At 35.3% G+C, this 15,051-nt stretch overlaps 1 protein-coding gene across 11 annotated transcripts; it reads right to left on the bottom strand.

Annotated features, from left to right (window-relative positions):
* Positions 1-2,481: 2,481 nt before the first annotated feature.
* On the bottom strand, positions 2,482-13,980 carry LOC135586245 (uncharacterized). 11 transcript variants are annotated; one of them, XR_010495121.1, is made up of 11 exons: positions 13,224-13,980; positions 12,984-13,114; positions 10,518-10,832; positions 8,616-8,668; positions 7,288-7,452; positions 6,261-6,643; positions 5,975-6,098; positions 5,546-5,813; positions 3,692-5,448; positions 3,453-3,592; positions 2,482-2,651 (listed from the first exon to the last, which is right to left on the bottom strand). XR_010495121.1 is itself a non-coding variant. In XM_065143625.1 (11 exons), the coding sequence occupies exons 3-6, from the start codon at positions 10,773-10,775 to the stop codon at positions 6,637-6,639; spliced, it is 327 nt and encodes a 108-aa protein (XP_064999697.1). In that variant the 5' UTR covers positions 10,776-10,832; positions 12,984-13,114; positions 13,224-13,972; the 3' UTR covers positions 2,482-2,651; positions 3,453-3,592; positions 3,692-5,448; positions 5,546-5,813; positions 5,975-6,098; positions 6,261-6,636. The 11 variants fall into 11 exon arrangements, 4 of the variants coding, with proteins under 4 accessions (XP_064999697.1, XP_064999699.1, XP_064999701.1 ...); XM_065143625.1 differs by lacking the exon at positions 8,616-8,668 and having other exon boundaries at positions 10,518-10,657; positions 10,761-10,832; positions 13,224-13,972; XR_010495120.1 differs by having other exon boundaries at positions 2,493-2,651; positions 8,616-10,832.
* Positions 13,981-15,051: the final 1,071 nt, after the last annotated feature.

The raw sequence follows: 15,051 nt of genomic DNA, 5'->3' as shown, positions 1-15,051 counted from the left end.
TGACAATTATTTTATATTTCTGACTTAAACTTTCTAATGGTACGTTTGCCTTGCAGTTTATCTTGAAGTTAATCTTAAAATTGATTCAAACCCATTGACAATTAAGAGATCATACTTACCTCTTGATTAGTTCGACGTGGTTTTACCTCTTGATTAGTTGAACGTGGTTTAGATTTGTGTGCGCAGGAATGTATGAGATTCTCGAATTGAAAATATTATACTTTGGATGTGTCACTTATATAAAGATTAAGGTCGAGTGGGATTTCTCGACTCGATCACTCTAAGTTAGTAATATGAGATTTTTAAATATGGGCTCGAGTTGTTCTTAAGAGTCTATTGCATTAGGTTTAAGATATTATTTTATATCTTAGAGGATGATAAGGGAGTTTGAAATTACTTTTTTATCATAATGGATGAGAAGAAAGCTTGTGATTATCTTCCTTGTCATAAAAAATAGAAAAAAAAATTATGATTCTATTTTGCTTGCACTTTTACCGTAGCAAATTTATTTTGAAGCAGATTGATTTTTCTAATTCACGCATCTTGAGCGCATTTGGCCTTGCTCCTTTATTGTAGTAGATTTTTCTTCACGTAGATCAGTTACTCTCGACTCATGCGTTGTGGGTGCATTTGGCCTTGTAACTCTACTGTAGTGGATTTATCTTGGTACAGGTTGAGTTTTTACGACTCATGCGTCTTGGGTATATTTGGCCTTGCACCTTAGTTATAACGGATTTATCTTGGCGCAAGTCGAGTTTTCTTAACTCACACGTCTCAAGCATATTTGGCCTTCTACCTCTACCATAATAGATTTATCTTTGTGCGGATCAAGTTTTTTCAATTCACGTATCAAGGGTGATGGACTTGTTATTGTCTCTAGAGTCTTTGTTGGCATTAGCTCGAGGGGTGTAGGATGAAGAGATGGCCGAGGGTGATGGACTTGCTATCGTCGTCGCCTTTAGAGTCCTTATTTGGCATTGGCTTCGAGGTTATAGTGGCCAAGTAGGCCATCACAATTGATGTCCTCAACCTCTGCCATCGAGGAGGATTGTCAGTTGAACAAGGATATCTTATCCATAAATAGGGGCATGATATCGCTTTGCTATCCCCTTTTATCTTGTTGGGGTCTCCAGTTGGACATTAGTGTCGGTGGTGCTAGTTGAGTTAGTAACGTCACTTGTTGAGCTAGTTGGGGCAAGAGTAGAATATCAGCTTGCATCATGCCCATTAACATTTGCACCTATTGTATAACGTTTAGGAACACCTCAATAGGGACGAGCAGGTAACTCAAGGTCGCTCCTGAGGGTGAGAGGCTCGGGTCATTGAACAGTTGTCTATATCGTATTAGCATTTGCGTCGAGGTGGATGCATCCACATATGGAAAGGGTGATTGTTGCTCCCTGAGCGAAATTATTACAAGTTAAGGGTAGTGCCTCCTCACTCGAGTATTCGTTGAGAGGGTTGGTAGATGGACATTACCGTAACATCAGGCCCTTTTTCTAGCTAAAAAATGTTAGGAAAAAATATCGTTGATCTTTTGGTCAGTTCAATATAGTCTAGAATCGTGTGCATAAGAATGTTTGAGATGCTTCCAAAGTAGAAATGTCATGCTCCCGAGGTGCAAATGTCGTGCTCCCAAGGTATAAATATCATACGCCCGAGATACCACCTATATAAAGATTGAGATCGAGAGGGGTCTCCCAACTTGGTCCCTTCAATTGTAAGTTAGTAATTTGAATAGTTTCAAATGAATCTCTTTTTATACCTTAGAAGATGAGAATTAAATTTATGATTATCTTCCTCTTCTCGTCATAATTAATGGTAAAGATGAAAAGAAAATTTATGATTATGATGAATGATGACTTCGATCTCACCGTCCATCCTCTTTTACAATAAATATAACTGAGTCCATCCTCTTTTTTCCATTTGTCTTCAAAGATTGACAAGACAACATGCGTAGGCCTCTTCCGAATAGATAAAAATATAAAATATTTAGTAAGCCTACTTTTTTTATTTTTGAATCCAAAGTCATTCTCATTTTGGTCAAAGTCTTCGTATGGCCTTGACAATCTTTTTATTTAGTCTTTTTATTCCACTTTTATTCTCATTATTTAGTCTTTGAATCCAAAGTCATTCTCATTATTTTATGCATGTACCTTCTGGTCAAAGTCTTCGTATGGCCTTGTCAATCTTTTTATTTAGTCTTTTTATTCCACTTTTATTCTCATTATTTAGTCTTTGAATCCAAAAGTCATTCTCATTATTTAGTCTTTTTGTTCCACTTTTATTCAGAGAAAAAAAAGGGGGGCCGTTGGAGCATCTGACATCGTGGAATGAGGTTGGCACCTGCATAGGCAGTATATGATCGATATTAAAAAAAAGGGAAAAAGAAAAATCAAGAGATCAACTGGGATATTAAAAATCAAGAATGGTTGACTTCAAAATGCGTCTAAAACGACCGCTTTCTCTTTTCTTTTCTGACAGGTCGTTTTACCTACGGATCTTGCTGAAGACCTGAATTCATGAACGAATCATGCGAGATCCCGATCAATCAACAGATCAAGCCACTATGAAGTCCTGAATCTGCAGCAGCTCAACCTAACAAGCACATCTACTTCCTTGCTCTGTCTGAAGCGGGTTCTCGAAGGGTGCTGCAGATAAGATGGTAAGATGTGTGAATCTTTAACTATTGCTCCCTGAGCATGGTAAGCAGGTTCTTGTTTTTTCTAACCAAAGATAATACAACCAATATAATATATGGACTTTACATTTGCCACTGAGAACTTTCAGCATACCATATTTACCATCGCATTCTCTGATAATGTATACCATTTGAAAATCATTTCGTCATATATGTCACTCATTCCGTCATAATTATAAGAATGAAAGTTTCCCATTTGAAAAGCATAAAAAGATATTCATTTTTAGCTTATGGAAACTTAAAATTGATTTGATGGATATTCTAGCTTAGAAGTCGAAGCAATCTTTGTGGGTCCAGGCAACTTCCAAAAAATAATAACCATACCATGTTAAAAGATCATACTGTGCCAGAACAGGTTCTAAAATAAGTATGAATCTCCACACTTAGCTGTTTCGTTGTGCTAATTCATCTATAAATACTTGTTTTGACAACATCTATAAAATAATCATGTATTTTCATGATTAACTACACAGGCCTATGTGGTCCAATTCTGTTGACTATTAGAAGTCACTTATCACATGCAAGGATCTACTTTTCACCATATTGTATCACAAGGCCTGCATGTTCAATCCACTCCAACAACTATGATGTTTATGCTTTGCAAAAAAAAGGAAATTCACTTCAAGAAAATAAACTTGAAAAAAGTTTCATAAAAATTTTAGAAGGTATACTGACTTGTAGCAAGTCCAACAAGGAAACATACAACAATGAGAAGCAACAATGTTAAATATAATTAATCCTAGGTACTTACATGCCCAGATCAGGATTCAGAGCAAATTGAGCAGCATGGACAAAAACAGAATCGACATTGAAATTGACTTTAGCGGAGGTTTCAAAGTAAGGTATATGGCCTTTGGATGCACACCAAGCTTCTGCTCTCTTAATGCTAACCTGCATGATATATATGAAACAAGCAAAATAGAAGATTAAGAGAAGGAAAAAAAAAGTCATAGCTGTATAAAGAACTTAATTGACTATCCTCCACCATACCACCCTCCTTTTGCCACGGTCAACGTCAACTTTGTTCCCAAGTAAAATGAGTGGAAGTTTTGGGAGATCTAGTGGTCTATCCTGCGGATTCATCTGGTACATATGTCCGCATGTTTAGTAGAGAAGATTCAGAAGCCACAAACTCGCGGTTCCACTTTTAACAATTTCACTCCTTTCATGTTAAAATAAAAGAAGCTTAAAAGCTAAAACTTCAATGAAACCAAAAAGTATGAAAGTTTGTCATTCAAAAACACAAAGCAAGCACACAATCCAAGATTTTGTTCTGCATGCCGTTTGAGAAATGAGACACCCTAGCCTCACCAGATTTTAGTTTCTCGAATTTTTTTAATTCCCATTTCAACCACAGAGTGAGCATCTAAATTGCACACGTGTGCCAGCTGTGGAAGAATCAGATCCTCTAAATAATTCACATCTAGTGATTCTTGTGATCTTTAAACAATCTGATGAGGTGAAGTAAGGTCTAAATTGTCAGTCATTATCATTTTCCCTAAGGACCATTAATTTCCCATATCTGTTCAGAATGGTAATGGTTACTTTTGCTCTATAGGTTGTATCTGCTACAGAGTGCACCTGTAGAGAAAGTGAAAAAGAGGCATCCTATTCGTTCAATATTGTCTATCACTGACCAGAGGGTGGTAAAAACTAAAAGATATGGTACATGAATGTTCCAGAATCTGGCACCTCTGAACCAAAGAAACTCATTTCAACACTTGAAGAAGTATTGTCATGAGGAACAAGCAAAAATAATCATTTCAAGCCAGCGCCCAACGTATCATCTAACAAGTAGCAACAAAGAATCACCCCAATTTACCTCTTACAATCTTTGGGAAGAAAATTGCCTTCTACATATTGTAGATTGCAATTTCCAAAAGCTTTTGTATAACATTTATTTTGGCAGATGTCATACTGGAAACACACGAAACCAAATGAAAAAATGCTCAAATGCCAAGCCAATGAGTCAAATAAACATGTAATCCTCATAATACACTAAAACATGGGAAAACGAAAAAAAATGAGACAACTAAGAACCATATAAAGAATGATCTGGTCAATGTTCTCCAAAGTTACTTTACTAACTTATTAGTATAGTAGGTAAAGCAGAGCAGTATTATAAAACGGTAAAATGTGTGTCCAAAATAAACTGTTAAAGTATTTAAAATAGCAAATAGATAAAATGTTCTTTGTGAAAGCATAAGCAGGTAGTCTTTATGCGTCAAATTTTCCAAAATAAATTTGATGCAACAGAACAATGTCCAAACAAACAAAAAAAGAGATGTTTTGATTTGTTCTTTATGCACCCTTACCAACTATCAGAAGACATGTAGTATTGAAAGCAAAAAATAATAAGTAAAAACATAAAACCGAGTAACAAATTTCTCATGTTCTTTATGGACCTGCTATCAACCACCTCAAAAAATCCCCCCGCTGGCAAAGAGCATAATTGCACAAATTAGGGTTGTCATGCTTTATAATGGAAAGCAAATTTTTGAAAAGATCTCCAAATATCTTGAAGCCAATTTTTGGTGGGATGAGCAACATATTGGAGTAATGTTGGTTTCTTCAAACATACTAAGATTGAAGCAACATACCTGGTTAAAAAGTGCATCATGCCAGGAATCAAGAGTGTCAAATGACTTTCCAACATTGACATCATAGAGCAAAATGCAGCAGTCGGCCAATCTATAGAATGGGGTACAAAAACTTTGAAACCTGTCCTGTCCTGCAGTATCCCAGATCTACAAAAGAAAGTACCTAAACTTAAAAATAATGGAGTAATGGGAAGAAAAATAGCAAATAAGAATATCAGGGTGAATGATTTGAATAAGAGCTCACCTGTAAGGTCACAGGTGCGTCACCAATTAGAATTTCCTTGGTAACAAAAAGAGCACCATAAGTGGCCACATACTGCTCGTGGAACTTCTTGTGCACATATCTAATGGTGAGGTCAATAAACCACTAAACAGAGATTGAACACTGTCCCCATGCCAACCAGCAAAACTATTATATACAGAGTATACCGGCAACTCACGCCCTCAACACTTTGAAACAGAGATCATGATAGACCACTCCAACAAGGGAATAATTACACTTTATGAGTCACCTATATCGAAATATATAACAAGCACAAATGAAGAACCTTAAATTGCTGCTTAAGATGTGCAGAGGTGAAAGGATTTTGAACATCTCACTGAAACCCACAACAAAGAAAACTAATAATAGATAGACCTTAATTATCTAATGGAACAGTTCAGCAATATTTACCAAAATTGACCTCCTTCGGTTCCACATTGCCTGCACAAGCAAGTAAGCTGGCAGAAGGAATTGAATCTAGCGCCCCGCAGGAAACTGTCAAGGATACCGATTGATCAATGACGTTTTGCCCACACTAAAGATTAAAGCAAATGAAACAAAGACGAATTAGAGGACGACCAAGAAAGAAAGGGGAAAGAACCCTAGAGAACCGAACGAACCAAACGCAACATCCGAAGTAGAACAAACATAAGAGAGATCAAGATGGGAAGAAGAATAAGTGGGAGAAGCCCCTTACCCTCTGTTGCCGAGGATGATGATCTTGAGCGTGGTGTCGCTGCCGGAGGCCATGACGGGAGAAGGGATCGACCGGAAAGCAATCACCACACACAACAAAACAAAACAAAGAAAGAAACCAAAGCGAAGGGGGGCAATCCATTTTATAGCAGCTGCTTGGGGTTCTGTTACGTTAGTTAACTGATCAACTAACTATACTTGTTCTATGCTTTTTCTTTATTCTTTCCTAACAATTAGTAACACCATAAGCCCGCCCACGCTTTAAGTCGTCACGGGCGATCAGGGCCGTGCACGATGTACGCAACGGTTGATGATCGGGGATTGAATCCGAAGGGTTGATGAGTTCGGATCATCTGGATCGAACGGTCTGGGATGAGTCATCGACTGCAAAGAATCAAGTTTGTTGATGATATTGATGGTAACGATAATGATAACTAATAAGTAATAATGATGATAATAATAATCATAATAGTGACAGTAATGATAACAATACCAATAATAATAAGTAATATGGAAATTCCAGTTGTAGCTAGACACATAAAATTTGCAGGTCTTTCAAGAACAGGTAATTGAGAAATTGTGCAGTGTCTGCTCTTCTACCACAATTTATTAGCTATAAAAGCAGATGGAATTTAATTAAACAACAAGGTTTTCTTATTTTTATGTAAGAAAATTTCACACCAACGGACTTAGTGTTGTATTATTAGCTGAGAACACTATTGAATCCGAATCATCACTAATATTTCTGTTCATTGTGTAGAATAATTCTCCTAAAATCATGAACAGTACAATGTTCAAGCATAGGCATTGGCCAATTTACTTTTCCCTCCGAGAAAACCGGAGATTGGAGTAACCAGAAGGAATTTGTAGCAGGGAAGAAAATAGTAGATAGCCATGAAAATTGAAAGATCATAACAAATTTCAGTCCTTAATGTTATCGATTACAAATGTTGTTCTTGATGAAGAATCTTGTGGAAATCCTCTTTTAAAGCGATCAGCAACAGCAACAGGAGCATCTATTCCCATACCTTTTCTGCCACCAGCCATGGGTTGCTGCTTCTCCAAGAGCTCCAATACCACTTGCTTCCACTCTTGCAGCTGTTGCCGAACCTGCTGATGGAACTACTACTACAATGTCCACCTTGCCTATGACGCCGAAGAAGATTGCCGCATAATCGATATATCCAAGATATCTAACAAAACCACAATTATTCCTTCAAAGGGGTGAAGTTTAGATTTCAGATGCCAAATAAATGGGTTCATTATATGACTACCAGAAAAACCTTATAAGTACATTGAAAAAGGATCGCCATTTGGTCCAATCTCCTTTAAGCATAAATCATAAGATAAATTCTTGAAAGAATAAAAGGATAAGAAAAAAGGTGCACAAATCTTCAAATTAAATAAAATGTCAGTTACAAGGCATGGATAAATGATGCATGGTTAGAGTTTTAGTTTTGCATGATGGAATTTCTGGAAATGATGAAACTGGAATCTGAGTAAATGCAGAAGAATTGTTGCCAACGACATGGCAATTTGATTTTCAACTGTAAACCCTCAGAATAACTATCACAGCTCGGAAGCTTATAAGTCTTTCCAGTAGGAGCCATCTCTAAGAACAGTGAGCTACATCATGTACTCATACAGTTTTCAGGTGCAGAACTATGCAACTGTTTAACAACATATATCAGGAATTCATCAGTCTATTAAGACAAGGAAAACTGGTGAATCTGTAAATTAGCTGTACATTTAGTAACAAAACTGAGGTGAAGATTCGTTATGATGGATTTTACCTGATGAAGAACAATATAAGTTGCCAAAGGGACCAATTTATTATCGATTTCTTAAATTATTTATGAGATTCAATTAGACAATGTTATTTTTTCTATAAATATTGAGGACAAAATTTTCCCTGAAATAATCAAGAAAATTCTGGTTGTCTAATATTTATGGTTCTGTGAAACTCGCTGAATATTTCCACATCATATATTAGTTTCTTGCCTGATCATAATGAAATTCTATAGGATTATACAGAACTATTTTATAAATTTTTACTGGTTTAGTGTCACTCATGTTACTGCCAAACAGAAAAGGTATGCAATTTAATAAACAAGAAATGGATTTGTTCTATTGGCGGCTCCCAGTTGTCTTTTGTGGCAGGTGGCTTTCCCTATAGATCTTGCAAAAGACATTGTACAAGAGCCAAGGAAGCATGTATCACAAACTAGACGCAGCATATAGTATTCATATGGGCATAGCAGCCAATGCAAATGGCCAAAATCATGAATGAAGTATCAAGATCCCAATTAATCAGCAGAGCAAGATGTTAGTTAAAGCTGAATCTGCAGCAGCTCACCCTAGTAAAAACAACTGCTTTGCTCTGAATGTGAAGCAGGATCTGGAATTGTTCTGCCGATAGATTAAGATTTATGAAACAGTCAAATTGTGCTCAAAATCAGGGAAAATATTAGCTTTTGAATCTGGCATTTGGCAACATTATTTAGTTCATCATCACATGGAAAAAACATCCTCCAATGCTTCTGGATTTTCCTAAGATACTTTGAGCAAAATAGAATACGCTTCTTTTACATATTGTCTGCTCAAAATTTTCATACTACAATATTTATTATCACATTCTTTAAAAATACATAAATTCACCCACTAAAAAATTAATATTTGATCACATATGTCATTTTTTAACTGTCAATGACTTCCTTTTATACCTTTTGTTCACATTTATCATATACATAAATAGAAATACTTCAAATATTAGTTCCAGCTTTATGAGGTACATGTTCTAGATATATTATTGGTTACAGTCCAACCTAATTTATATCATTAGTTAACATTTACATCCACCAAACAAATATTCCAAGCATATTTGCCACTCAACCCGATAATATAGATGACCAAACAATGATTTTATAATGCCACTATGTATTTGAAAATCTGTGATGCATAATATCATATTTTGAAAGTTTCGAGTGGCAAATATGTAAAGATGCTATAAAACAATGGTGAGCATCAGAAAATGATCAAGCTTAAAAAGGAAGATGGTAGTTTATGGAAGATCAATAAATAAATAAGAGACTATTTAATAAATATTCAGACAGACTATCTTCTGAAACAAACATTAAGCTGAACAACTATTTAGAAGTACATCTCAGGATATGTAGATTGGATAGGACATCAGGATATACAGTCTACCAGAATAACAATGAAAAATATATCAGTTTCTTGTAGAATTCTCTAAAAGGAAGTCATTGATTTATCACTAGTTCAATCGCATGACAACCCCATAGCAATCATGTGTATATCATCTAATGCCTAAATGCCTTCGATTGTATCTACAATATTAAACATCGTGAGAAATCTCATTTCCAAAGCATTCATAGCTTGTAGAAACTTAGATTTGATTCAATAGCCGGTTTAGATTGGAAACACAAGCAATAATTGCAAAACAATAAACTTCGCAAAAAATAGTGCTGTTATCGTAACAGAAGATCATTCTATACCCAAGTAGGTTCCAAAATGAGTATCAATGTCCATCCCATGTTTGTTTGTCTCTGTTGAAGTACTTAAACAGATTTCACTTTTTTTGTAGTTGTTTAAGTATTATTCCTTTCATTACACTGATTTGTCTCTGTTAAAGTACTCACCTTGATAACATTCCAGACTGTCTTCATAATGTCTTCAAGACAAGCTGCATAGGCTTATGCAGGTCCAGCTTTGTTAACTATCAAAAGTCACTCACCACATACAAGGATCTATCATTACATTGTAGGAAATTAGCAATGTATAGCTAAAGAAGAAGTGGCATGGCTAGTACATTCAATCTAACACCCCGATTAGTCCCATATCAAAAGTGGGCTATGACTAAAATTGACTTATAAAAATCTGATGAGTATACTACTAGTAACTTCAGCTTAAGCATTTTGATACGGTAGTTTGAGCTCAACGAAGTTAACATACTAGTTATCCTATCAGGCTAGGTCATGACAATTGGTATCGGAGTCAAAACGACCCGACTTGATGGGATAATTGATCTGTTAGCTCAAAATGCTTATGCTGAAGTTATCAGTTTCGATGTAAGACTAATTATGGTGTTACATTCAATCTTAGAAAGGATTTCATAAGTATTCTAAAAAGTATAAACTCTAGTGAATCAACAAAAAAACATGTAACAAGAAGAAGTAATAATGATGAGATCAAAGTTCACCACTATGACAAATGCAGACTAGTAACTGAGAATACTGACTTGGGCAGATCAGAATGTAGAACAAGTTGAGCAACATGGTGAAAAGCAGCATCGACATTGTAATCATCTTTTACAAAGGTTTCAAAGTAAGGTATATTGCCACCGGAAGCACACCATTCTTCAGCTCTCTTCATGGAAACCTGCATGATATTAGGGAAAAAACAAACAAACAGAAGAATGGAAGATTTGGAAAACAAAATTAATCAAATCTCTATAAAGAACTGAATTGAGCATCCAATATACCACTCTTTCTACCATCTACATCAATCTTGTTTCCAATTAAAATGAAAGGTCTGTCTGATCTAGTAGGCTAGCCTGCAGAATCATAAGGTACAGAATATAATATGAATTAAAAAACTTTTTAAAGCCTTAAACAAACAAACCATACACTATAAAGAAGCATGAAAAATCTAACTAAGAGAGATTCAAGTCCATCCGTTCATGTGTAATCTCAGAGCATAACTATGACAAATATCCACTTAACCAGAATGTTACTTTTTTTGGTATATTTTTTTTCTATGATGACTAAGAACTATATAAGCACCTCAGGGGTCACTAATTCAAGCTTATTTGAAGGCAAGCCTGATTAAAAAGTGGAAGGGACATCTTTTTGTCTCCATGAGGCCTTTCAGCAGAAAAAATCAAGCTTATTGTACCCATAATTTTATTTTTTAAATATGAGAAGACCTGGAAATTTGAGTCACATTATACATATAAGAGGGAAGACCTTTTGACAAAAAGCAAGTCATGGATTCCATGACACAAATATTACCCCATGCACCTTTAACAACAAAAAGGAAGTCTTTTTTTATTTCATTGGTTTTTCAGTTGAATTTCTTGTCAGCAATAAACGAAGATGATAGAGCTATGAGTCAAAATGTCATGAAATATGAAAAGCCAAGAACTACAGAAGCATTTATCAACAAGTGAGAGAATCATACACCATTGTCAAAATAAAGATTCGATACATGGTACAATATCTGTATGAGTATCTTAAGCCACACTGAGATCCAAGAAATAGTAAAAAGAAACTATAATCATTATGTTATATATACAGGTAAATTAAAGACCTAGACTATCTGATAAGAGGTGGTGAGACATATCAGGCAGATAATACCAAGCCTCCTGGATGGGCAGCCACCTCAAATATTTGATCTGCAGTTGTTCTCTCAAAACATGTAAAACTAAACAAAAGAGCAGCAACCTTGATCATGGTTATAGTCAACAGTATCAAGTTGTCACACTATTTTATTTTTCCTCAATGTTGATATGCCTTATATGATTATTTAATTATGTACAACTTTCCATTAAGATACTAAACAGAAGAAAACAAATGCAAAAAAAAAAAAGCCAACGGAACTATATCCACATGTTCTGTAAAGAAGAATCAGAAGTCTAAAAAATTTGCGTCTTTTTACTTGTAACATTTTCATTCCTTTCATTTTAGAAGTAAATGAATCTTAGAAGCTAAAGCTTCAAAGAAACTGTAAAACAGGAAATTTTTCATAAAAAGAAAACAAAAGGCATACACAAAATCCAACAATATCATGTGCCACATGACATCTGAGCAGTGGGGATACCATCACCTCACCAGAGTTTGGTATCCAAATATTCTGATTTTCATTTTAATGATAGCTTGAGCAATTACATTGCACATAATCGTCCCAACATTTGAAGCTAAAAAAAACAGATTTAGTTTCAGGATTTTTGAAATTTAACAACATGATGAGGTAAAATTAAGAGGAAGTCTTAGGTAGTCAATCACTTTCATTTGCCTAAGAGTCATTCAATTTCTATGTATCTTCATGGTGACAAAGATGGGAACCAAATGGAAATCCAAATCTTAAATCCAGGCTATTCTAGCTCTACAAGTTTGATTAACTATGGACAGCACCTGGGGAAAGTGAGAAAGTGAACAACACCTTTTTCATGAAAAACTAAACCAATATGATACATAGAAGGTCCAGAATCAGGCACCTTCGAAGCAAAGAGACTCGGCTCATAACTCAAAAAAGTATTGTCACGACTAATGAGCATGCATGAAAAATAACCATGACAAACATAAACCTAAATGTTCACTAAACAAGTTAAATGATCCATAGACAAATGCATGACCATTCAAGCCACTGTGCAAAATATCAAGTGTCAATAAAGAGTCACCATAATGTACCTCTTAGATGAATATGCAGATACATGCATAGAAAATTAGTTCTATCATTCAAAAAGATTGTTATGCTTAGTAAGTAACTTCTATTTCTACCAGATTCGATTCGAACTTTTGAACCTCACAGAGTAAGTAAAACAGAGCCATTTCGGAGTTCGTTCTACAAACAAATCAAATAAGGTCATTTAATGATCATGAGAGGATTTAAAAGAAGCATTCCAAGAGCATTGTCATGGGCAAGGTTTAGCAAAATTAAAAGTAAAGCAAAAAAGGCATAAAAACAAGGCCATGGCACTATATACCTTCCTGAGAACTTCATCATGCCAGTCATCAAGAGTGTTAAACGTTCTACCAACATTGACATCATAGACCAAGATGCAGCAGTTGGCCCCTCTATATAATGCACGACCATAGTTTTGAAACCTTTCCAGTCCTGCAGTATTCCAGATCCACAAAAGAAAACGGCTAAAATTTGCACAAATTTTAAAACGAAAATTCCTAAAATATCAAAGTAGAAGAGGTAAAGACTCTAGTGAGACCACCTGAAAGGTCACATGTCTGTCACTGACTTCAATTATCTTCTCGACATAATCAGGAATAGATGTAGCCTTATACTGCTCAGTGAACTCCTCGAGTACGAATCTAATGGTATCGTCAAAGGAATACTAAACAGAGAAAATGTTATTCCCTGGCCAAGTGCCAACAAGCCAGTGCAACTGATCGAACAGGACAGATGCATCAAAAAACAAAAAGATTGCAACATAACCAATATCCACACTGTAAAACAGAGATCAACAAATCAAGCCAAGAAAGGAATAGACAATCAAATGTTTTGAATATCTCATCCAGTTTCACAACAGGTCCAAATAATTAAAATCGAAACAAAAACACTCACGACGATACTAGCAACACGAAAAGAACGTATCTAAGTAGCTACTGGAACAGCTCATCAAATTAACAAAGTGGCAGAGAGGAATTGAAAGTAGAGTCACAAGAAACTTTCAAGGATGCCGATTCATCAATGACGTTTTCCCCACATTAAAAGATCAACGCAAAAGAAACAAAATAAGAGTTAGAGGGCGAACCCTAGGAAACCAAACGACCCCAAACAAGAATTGGAGCAAGCAAAGAGAGATAAAAATGGGAAGAAGAAGAAGAAGCAGCAGCAGTTGGGAGGAGATCTTAACCCTCTGCCGCCGACGAGGAAGGCTTTCCTCTGCCAGGCCATGGTGGGAGAAGGGATGAGTTCGTTACTGCATCGACCACAGGTCCGGAATGTCGCGTTAATTAATCAACATATTCTTCTTTTTTTCTTTTTTTATATTTATTTCTAAGTAATCTATGTCTATTTATTCTAACGATTTACCAATAAAAATATAAAAATAAATAATAAAAAATTTTAATATTTCAGTTGATAACGATAGATGACATCGATGGTACTAAACAATAATGTCACTGGATCGCCAATGGGTATTGTAGATAAAGAGAGCGATGCCGAAAGATAAAAATCGCTCTATATTTGCGTCAATACTGACGTAGTTACCAAGCAGTCTTTTCGTTTTTCTCCATTTGCATTGGTGATCCTTTCATTGTTGGATCATTACATTGATGCTAATGCAAATGCAAAGAAGACGAAAAGGACCGTCGACAACTATGTTGGCGTCGATGCAGATGAAAATACAAAACGACTCTCATCTCTCGTCATTGCTCTCTACATCCATAAGAGTCATCCTCGACCCCCAATGGCACCGTCATTTATCACCACTGACACTGTTCGTCACCATCAATTAGAACATTAAAATTATTTTTTACTTTTTATTTTTATATTTTCGATGAGAAAACTAATGATATTAAGATAAATAGATCTAGATATTTTACTTTCATAATTATAGAAATATCAATATAATTTTTTTAAAGTATAGTGATAGCTAAATACATAAGATAATCTATAATTAACAGCAACATTATTCGAGCAGGACGATCGCTAAGGTGATCAGGACCGTGCACGATGCAATTCAGTAACATTATGCAATTCAGCTTCAAATTATTTGGGTGTATTTTATTTTTTTGGGATAAATCTGATTCGGATTTTTACCCCTATCTCACATTTCAAACCACACTTAGGGCAAGAGATATTTAGTGAATAGTTTTACCGTTCATGTTCAGAATTATTTACATAATGAAACTGTCACAACTTATAAAACTCGTTAAGCAATTGTAATACCTTAATTTAATAGTGTATAAAGACTCATATTATATCTTATGAATATATTATTATTTAATTAAAACTTAATTAATGATGAAGACACATTGGGGTGAGAGGAGTTCTTGTGTTCTTGATATTTAATTTATAATATTTCGACTAGTCAA

This window comes from Musa acuminata, chromosome BXJ3-3 (genome assembly GCF_036884655.1).
Source record: "Musa acuminata AAA Group cultivar baxijiao chromosome BXJ3-3, Cavendish_Baxijiao_AAA, whole genome shotgun sequence".
In the NCBI taxonomy this organism is placed as follows: Eukaryota; Viridiplantae; Streptophyta; class Magnoliopsida; order Zingiberales; family Musaceae; genus Musa; species Musa acuminata.
Note: the sequence above shows the minus strand (reverse complement) of the source record. Positions and strands in the feature narration are given on the sequence as shown.